The sequence below is a fragment of the Thamnophis sirtalis genome, unplaced genomic scaffold (genome assembly GCF_051295495.1).
Source record: "Thamnophis sirtalis isolate CommonGarterSnake01/CBP01778 unplaced genomic scaffold, rThaSir2_p1.2 scaffold_7, whole genome shotgun sequence".
Lineage (NCBI taxonomy): Eukaryota > Metazoa > Chordata > Lepidosauria > Squamata > Natricidae > Thamnophis > Thamnophis sirtalis.
Window position 1 is genome coordinate 46161160 of NW_028261387.1, and position 8833 is coordinate 46169992.

The following is an 8833-nucleotide window of genomic DNA, read 5'->3' on the forward strand; positions in this document are numbered from 1 at the left end:
CCTGCCCAGAGAATGAGAGGCGGGACAAGAGATCACAAGCGATAAGGGGGCGGAGGGTGCATGGAAGGGGTCGGGGGAGGGGGAGTCACATGCGCTCCAGGGAAGGGGAAGCGGGAAAGGCGGTTTAACTGTCAAAACTAGGCGCGGGAAGAGAAGAGTTGGGTATAAAACAGGTCCACCGAAAGTCGCTCCAAGAAGGTATCGATTTGAGTATTCAGGAAGTGCTTGAGGTTTTTTAAAAGAAAAAATTAAAAAGCTAACATCCTCAGAAGTATTACAACTTCTTAGTATAAACTATAACTCAAAAATTTCTGGTAATCTCCCATTCAAATATTAACAAGGCCTGAATCTGCTTAACTTTTTCAAGAGCAGTCATCGAAAATGGAAGCCAGCATTTATTAGAGTATCCATATTTGCATGGAGAGTTAGTCAGAATCTGCTTGATGTCTTAGCCCTATTTTCCCGTGACCAGCAGTTTGCAAGAATGGATCAGTTGCTGAAAACTCTTTCACTGAAATGATAACACAAATAATGTAGCAGTACCCTGTTGATGATTACATCTTTATAAAGATTGAAATTATCACCAATTAGTTTCTTAAGTCAGTTATATCCCTTTAAGAACCATATCTGAAGTGTCTTGTGTTCGCGTTGTATGACATATGATATAGGTAGTCCTCAACATACAACCACATTTGAGCCCAAAAGACAGTTGTTAAGTGAGTTTTGCCCCCTTTTATTTCCTTTCTTGCTACAGTTGTTAAATGAATCATTTGGTCATTAGGCAAATCTGGCTTCCCCGATTAACTTTGTCTATGGAGATTCTTAATCATCCAGGTCATGGTTGTTCCAAAGGTGCTTATCCAAAAGACAAGTGGACTTTCTTGGTTTTTTCTTTGAAACCGTTTCACTTTCTAAAGAGCTGAACTTTCACTTTCTAAAGAACAAGCTTCTTGGATGAGAAACAAAATGTTGTCAAAGAAAAAAACAAGAAAGTCCATTTGCCTTTTGGAAAAGTAACTTTGGAACACCTATTGACTTTCCTTGGAAATCAGCTGGAAAGGTTACAAACAGTGCAACTATTATAAGTACATGCTAGTTGCCAAGCATCTGAATTTTGATCATCTAACAATAGGGATGCTGCAAGTGGGAACAGATGGTCATAAGTCACTTTCTCAGTGCCATTGTAACTTTGAATGGTCACTAAACAAATGATTATAAGTCAAGGGCCACCTGAATAGGGGAAGACTTTTTGCTTAAATGTAATCAGACTTTTGAATATATATGGTTAATTTTGCTATAGTTGCATATTTCCCAAGTTTGGAATTGACTTGATGCAAGTCCCTTAGGAGTTAAAGATTTCTTCTCAAGAACATAATTTTTGACCAGCAAGCTAATGCTAAAATTTGCAATAATGGTACTAAGTGTATAAAATAATCCATGTGATAAATGAATCTAAGTCCAAGTCTCATAAGTTATGGCTACCATTATGTATTCAATATACTGAGTGACTGAGGGTATGCATTTGTCTCCCAATGTTGCAGAGATAGACCCTTATCAGTATAAAGGACATGGAGAATATATTTACATTATCCACTATTCACTACTATCTAATAAGTACATACCGGTTTATATAATTTTAATATAAAAGTCAAAAATATTAAATATTATTACAAAGGCAGATTAATATAATAAGTCCTATATTAATTAAAAAGTTATTCCTATAACTTTTTCCTAGTTCATAACAATCTTAGGATATCACAAAAATGTTTTCAACAAAGTATTCCCACTTTATTATAATAACCCAATGATTTACTCATTCCTTTTCTATACAAATTCCAAAGGTAATAAATTGTAAATACTACTTTTTGTTCAATAGTCTAAGATCTATTAACATTTTTATACAGTTGTAATACATTTTCCCATTGTTTATTGAAAATGGGGATCTCTAATTCCTGGGTCAATCCAGTCTTTAAAATCTGTACATCATACTGATTTATTGATCAGAAATATAAAAACTAGAGAAGGAGAGAAAACATCAAAATGCATCAAGAGAAAGGTGAGAGAAAGCATCAAAATCTAGGCAAAATGGGCAGCATATACATTTAATAAATAAAAACATTTTCCAGAAATAATATTTTAAAAGGATATAATCGTGATAGGAGATACATTTAATCTTTTATATTTTCAACCCTAAAGAGAGCCCAGGAAGGAGAATATATGATAAGTTAAACCATCTGAAATTTGGAATAAGTCAAAGGTTAGGCATGATGGTACAGTATTCAGATAGTCTTCAACTTATGACTGCTTGTTCAGTGACCATTAAAAGTCACTATAGTACTGCACAGAGGGGATTTATGATCAGTTTGCAGAGTTGTGGCCATTGCAGCATCCCTAGGGTCATGTATTGGTGATCTGAATGCTTGGGTGCCCTGCTTGCAGTTATGACAACTCAGTGAGCTATGGTCACATCACTGCCATTTGTGACCCTATCAGTTTCCCAAAAGCAAAGTCGCCCTCACCATCTTTCTCCCAAAGAGGCTGCTAAGGAGCATGAGATTCCAGAGATCTTGCACTCTCCAACACACACCCACAGCCTTGCCAGCCTGCTTAAGCATATGAAAAAAAGAGTTTTAAATTCAATCTAGGGGGCCATATACCACACCTGGAGTTATTTTATAAAACCTTTGAAAAATCAAAATTTTATTTAGCATACATATTATGTCTGAATTTTATCAAAAAGGTTTTTCCATATCAAGTGATAGAACTACAGTTTTGTACTGTCTTTATTCAAATCAATTAGATCCACTACAAGCAGCATATTATCCATACTATCTTTTTTCAATAAACTCTGGTTTTGGGTTGTTTGGTTTGAAGTTTTGACAGGGAAGAGCACTGAGGTTACTCAAATAAGTATTTTGGGGTATAGAGCAGTGTATGAATCCAAATATGTAAATAAAATGTTTCTTAATTTGTTTTGTAAGCTGTAAGTATACAGACAGTCCTTGCTTAGCAGCCACTTGTCCTGTGACTGTTCAAAGTTACAACGGTGCTGAAGAAGGAGACTTGAAACCAGTTCTTGAAATTGTGGCCATCATTATGTCCCTGCAATCAGATGATTGTAATTTGGGCACTTGGCAACTGGCATGCAATTATGAGGTTGCAGCATCCTGAGGGACTCAGAGGTGGTATTCAGCAGGTTCTGACCAGTTCTGGAGAACTGGTAGCGGAAATGTTAAGTAGTTCCAAGAACCAGTAAATACCACCTCTGACTGACCCCGCCCCATCTATTCTCTGCCTCTGGAGTCCCCTGATCAGGAGGAAATGGAGATTTTGCAGTAACCTTCCCTAGCCACACCCACCAAGCCACGCCCATAGAACCAGTAGTAAAAAAATTTGAATCCCACCATTGTTGTGGGTCACATGATTGCTATTTGGGACATTCATTGCTGGCTTCAGATAAGCTAGCGCAGAGTGTGGTGGCGCAGGCAGTCCTTAGGACCGCTATTGTGGCTTATGTCACACCACTGTTCCACAAGCTGCACTGGTTGCCAATTTCTCTTGGATGCAATTCAAAGTATTGATAATAACTTATAAAGCCCTTCATGGCATGGGGCCAGGTTACTTGAGGAACCAGCGGACTGGCCCGCTCCATCTGTGCTGGCAGAGAGGGCATACTGTGGATCCCTTCAGTCAAGAAATTTCGACAGGTGGAGTCCAGAAGAGCCTTCTTGATTGTGGCTCCTACCCTTTGGAACATCTTACCCCTGAGGTAAAATTGGCTCCCAGTCTCCTGACTTTCCATAAGAGTCTTAACACCTGCTTCTACCAAATGGCTTGGGATCCCAATGGGAGAGTTTCATACTGAAGGTGGTTGACTAATTAAAAGCTAATCTCTCCCCCCTCCTTGTGTATCCACCTCCCTCTTTCTCTATCTTGTGTTAATGATTTTACTTTAGTTGCTCTGTCATTTTACATCCAATGTTTTTAAATGTTTATTATGTGATAAACAGCAGAGTAAATTAACAACAACAACAATAATAATGGTGAATGGAATAGCTGGCAAGAGGTTGCAAGTTTTGGTCACATGGTACCACATTTAATGAGTGTGTGCCAGAACTGATCACATGTTTTTTCACTTTATAACTTTTCTCTTCCTTTACAGAAAGGATGTAAAGATGGTGTTCTGGTTTTATAATCCAGCAGTTAAGTAATCCAAAAAAGGAAATGCCTAGGACCTGACAAATAATGATTTTCTGATAACAGAATCAGACTTACCATGGTGAGAAAAAATTAATTTTAATTTTGCAAGAAATTAATGAAAGCAGCTATACATAAGTCAGTAAAAATTCTGGAATGCAAGGAGAGCAATGGACATCTGAATAAGAATAATCTTAGAGTGATTATTTTTAATCATTATTATCACAATTATATCACCGCGGCCAGTTGTTTTGCCGGATTTGGCATTGATTACTAGTCGGGTCCTACCCAGGGGCCTAGGACGTCGTAACGTATTTTCATAATATGCGTGCGGATCCAAGATGTGCGGCTTTTTGCATTTGACTGATGGTGATTTTGTCAATTTTTAACTGTTCTAAATGTAATTCCAGTGCTTTTGGAATAGCATCCAGTGTGCTGATTACCACTGGAATTACCAATGATGGTTTGTGCCATAATCGTTGAATTTTGATTTTTAAATCCTGGTATTTCGCGATTTTTTCATGTTCCTTCTCGTCAACCCTGCTGTCACCTGGTATTGCGATGTTTATGATTGTAACCTTATTTTTCTCAACCAGTATGATGTCTAGTGTATTATGCACCAGTATTTTGTCCGTTTGTATACGAAAATCCCATAAGATCTTGACCATATGATTTTCGGTGACTTTTTCAGGCTTATGTTCCCACCAGTTTGTTGTTGTTTTAATATTATAATCTTTGCACAAATTCCAATGGATCATTTGTGCTACCGAATTGTGCTGCAATTTATAATCAGTCTGCGCGATTTTTTTACAGCAGCTGAGTATGTGATCAACAGTTTCATCAACTTCTTTGCAAAGTCTGCATTTGGCATCATCAGAGGATTTTTCAATTTTGGCCTTAATGGCATTAGCTTGTTCTTGCGCAGCCAGGATTAGTGACTGTTTCTTTCTTTAATGTACCTGTTGTTAACCATAACCAAGTTTTTTCACTGTCCACTTTATCTTTTATTTTTCCCAGAAATTGGCCATATAATGCTTTGTTCTGCCAACTCCATTCTTGATTTTTTCACATCTTTTCTGTATTCTTGTTTTGTCTGTTGGACCTTTAGTAGATTTTTGTTCTTTACTTCGATTAATAAATGTCCTTGACTTTCTTTTAAATAATCAGCCAATGCATGTTTTTCTTCTTCAACTATTTGCTTCACTTGTAATAATACTCTGCCACCTGATTTTCAGGGCAGGTATAGTTTATCAGTGTCTCCACGTGGATGTAAACTGTAGTGCATTGTCATTAGTTTCCTGGTTTTTCGGCCCAAAATGTCCAAATCAACCTGTGTCCAGTTAACTATACCAGCTGTGTATCTTATAACTGGTATTGCCCAGGTATTCATGGCCTTGATTGTATTTCCACCATTCAATTTAGATTTCAAAACTTTCCTAACTGTTGGTGTACTCTCTTCTGACAATAGTTTTTACTTCTCCATGCTTGATGTTATCCAACTGCAGAATGCCTAAGTATTTGTCGTTGCATTTAATTAGTTGCATTTAATTAGTTGGCCATTGGGCATTTCAATTCCCTCACATGCAGTGATTTTGCCCCTTTTTATGGATACAGTGGCGCATTTTTCCATGCCAAACTGCAGTGAAATATTGGTGCTGAATACTCAGACTGTTGTTGTTGTTGTTGTTGTTATTTTGAAAGAATTTTTTTATTTTTGATTAGACAGACAAACACAACACAAAAATAATAATAAAAGAAATCATATTTTGTTATATATTGTAAAAGTGTGTCTGTTCTGGTCCCGGCGCGCAACCTTGCCAGAGGCCAATGCGCTTTAAAATTCACGCTTTAGGATTGGTGTCTCTTAGATCAATTTATTAACAGGAATTCTTAGTAGCAAACATACAGTTCAATATTAAGATACTTCTGACCTTGATCTGTCCATTGTGCGATGTGAGAAAACTATGCTTTTCCATTCCTCTGATGAAGCGGAGGTGAGGATACATGCATTTAGCCCATTGTTCTTAATTAACAAAGAAAACTCTTCAAGGAGCATCCGGTAATAAATCACTTTTCCTGGGCAGAGTACCTTGCTGCCCAATCGGGGAACACAAATCTGGTCACATGTTATGGGGCTACATTTCCCACAAGGCAGTTCTGCCTACATTTCCCATAAGGTAAGTTACATTTCCCAGAGGTAGTTTCTTAAAGGAGACAGTTCTTAATTCTTATGCACCAAGGAATACACCAGGGCACTTAGGGCAGCGAAAAGATCTCACATAGCCACCTTGGTTGCGTCCGCTGAGTCCCGCCCAGCCGCCCTGTTTAAGATAACCCGCTCCCTATTAAATAAAAGGGAAGCGGGGGAACCCCTGCAGGGCAGAGCAGGATTATGCCCAATTCTTAGCGGACAAAATTGCTCGGTTTCGGTCGGACTTGGACTCCATCCCCGCAGTTCCAGCCGAGGCACAAGAGGATCAGGTAGAACATCTCTGGGTTGAGTTTCAGGATGTTACCCCCGGGGATGTGGACAAGGCCATGAGGGCTGTAAGTGCCTCCACCTGCGTACTGGACCCGTGTCCCTCATGGCTGGTTACTAACAGCAGTGAGGTGACACGAGGCTGGATCCAGGCGGTTGTGACCGCCTCTCTTCGGGAGGGGAACTTCCCCGCCGCACTGAAAGCGGCGGTGGTGAGACCCCTCCTAAAAAAGCCATCCTTGGATCCAGCTGTTCTTAATAACTATCGCCCAGTCTCCAACCTTCCCTTCCTTGGGAAGGTTGTTGAGAAGGTGGTGGCCTTTCAGCTCCAACGGTCCTTGGAGGAAGCTAACTATCTCGACCCCTTCCAGTCAGGCTTCAGACCCGGTTACAGCACGGAAACCGCTTTGGTCGCATTGACTGATGATCTCTGGAGAGCCAGAGATGGAGGATACTCCTCCATCCTGGTTCTCCTTGACCTCTCAGCGGCTTTCGATACCATCGACCATGGTATCCTTCTGCGACGACTGCGGGAGGTGGGAGTGGGAGGCACCGTGTTGCGGTGGTTCTCCTCCTACCTCTTGGACAGGTCGCAGTCGGTGTTAATGGGGGGGCAGAGATCGTCCCCTAGGCCCCTAACATATGGGGTGCCTCAGGGCTCGGTCTTATCCCCCCTACTATTCAACATCTACATGAAACCGCTGGGAGAGATCATCCGTAGGCACGGGATTAGATACCATCAATATGCGGACGATACCCAGTTGTATCTGTCCGCCCCGTGCCATCTCAATGAAGCGGCAGACGTGATGAACCAAGGCCTTGAGGCCGTTATGGACTGGATGAGGGTTAACAAGCTTGTGCTCAACCCAGAAAAGACCGAGTGGCTGTTGTGTTTCCCTCCCAAAGATTCGACCAATATTCCATCACTCAGGCTGGGGGGTCAAATTTTATACCCCTCAGAGAGGGTTCGCAACTTGGGAGTCCTCCTAGATCCACAGCTATCGTTTGACCACCACCTGACGGCTGTGACTAGGAGGGCATTCGCCCAGGTTCGCCTGGTGCGCCAGTTGCGACCCTACCTGAATCGGGAGGCACTCACAACAGTCACTCGGGCCCTTGTGACCTCTAGGCTGGAATACTGCAATGTGCTCTACATGGGGCTGCCCTTGAAGAGCATCCGGCGACTTCAGCTAGTCCAGAATGCGGCCGCGCGAGCAATTGTGGGTGCACCTCGGTTCACCCACATAACACCTATCCTCCGCGAGCTGCGCTGGCTACCTGTCGATCTCCGGATGCGCTTCAAGGTGCTATTAGTCACCCATAAAGCCCTGCATGGTAGTGGATCTGGATACTTGAGAGACCGCCTTCTGCCAATTACCTCCCTGCGACCAATTCGATCTCATAGATTGGGCCTCCTCCGAATTCCATCGGCCAGCCAGTGCCGGCTGGCAACTACAAGGAGGAGGGCCTTCTCAGTGGTAGCCCCGACCCTTTGGAACGAACTCCCCGTGGAGATTCGTACCCTCACCACCGTCCAGGCCTTCCGCACAGCCTTGAAGAACTGGCTAGCCCGTCAGGCCTGGGGACAAGGATAGTTGCCCCTCCCGAATGATGAATGTATGTTGCTTATTACTTTTATTATATGTGTCTATGTCATTGTTGTATTCCCCCCCCTGATTTTATGTGAGCCGCCCTGAGTCCCCTCAGGGAAAAGGGCGGCCTACAAATGTTAATAAAATCTAAATCTAAATCTAAATCTTATACTAGCTATATACTGTTGAGTCAGCACAGTGTCGATTGGTTACAAATAACTTTTGTTATTACTTTCATTACTTATAATTCATATCACATTGTATATTTTAAATCAAAAATCTTTATATATCTTACTATCAACATCCCGCAATTCTCATTTGGCTATAATTGTTTTAACATCCTTTTGCGTAAAATAATCCATAATTGAAAAACACAACCACATAATGACATTTCATTAATTATTTCTAATATCATCCAATAACATTACATCTTTATAACATATTCTAAGTAAGAATTCACAGGTCTGCAAAAAAAAAATTTCGAGAGCTGTTTTGGTTATTCCATGTAATCTTTATGTTTTTTGGTGCGCTGAATCTGAAAATGACCTCCATTTTGTCATAGGAC

At 40.9% G+C, this 8833-nt stretch overlaps 1 protein-coding gene across 2 annotated transcripts in view; it reads left to right on the forward strand.

The window, feature by feature from the left end:
- The first annotated feature begins 104 nt into the window (after nucleotides 1-104).
- TMEM217 (transmembrane protein 217) overlaps nucleotides 105-8833 on the forward strand; it is a 17619-nt gene continuing 8890 nt past the window's right edge. Inside the window, exons 1-2 of one of the 2 annotated variants that reach the window (XM_087719912.1) lie at nucleotides 105-198; nucleotides 4163-4279. In XM_087719912.1, the coding sequence (XP_087576038.1) occupies nucleotides 4277-4279 (3 nt within the window). In that variant the 5' untranslated portion in view covers nucleotides 105-198; nucleotides 4163-4276. Of the gene's footprint in view, nucleotides 4280-8833 lie in introns of both variants that reach the window. The other variant, XR_015697305.1, reaches the window with a different exon arrangement.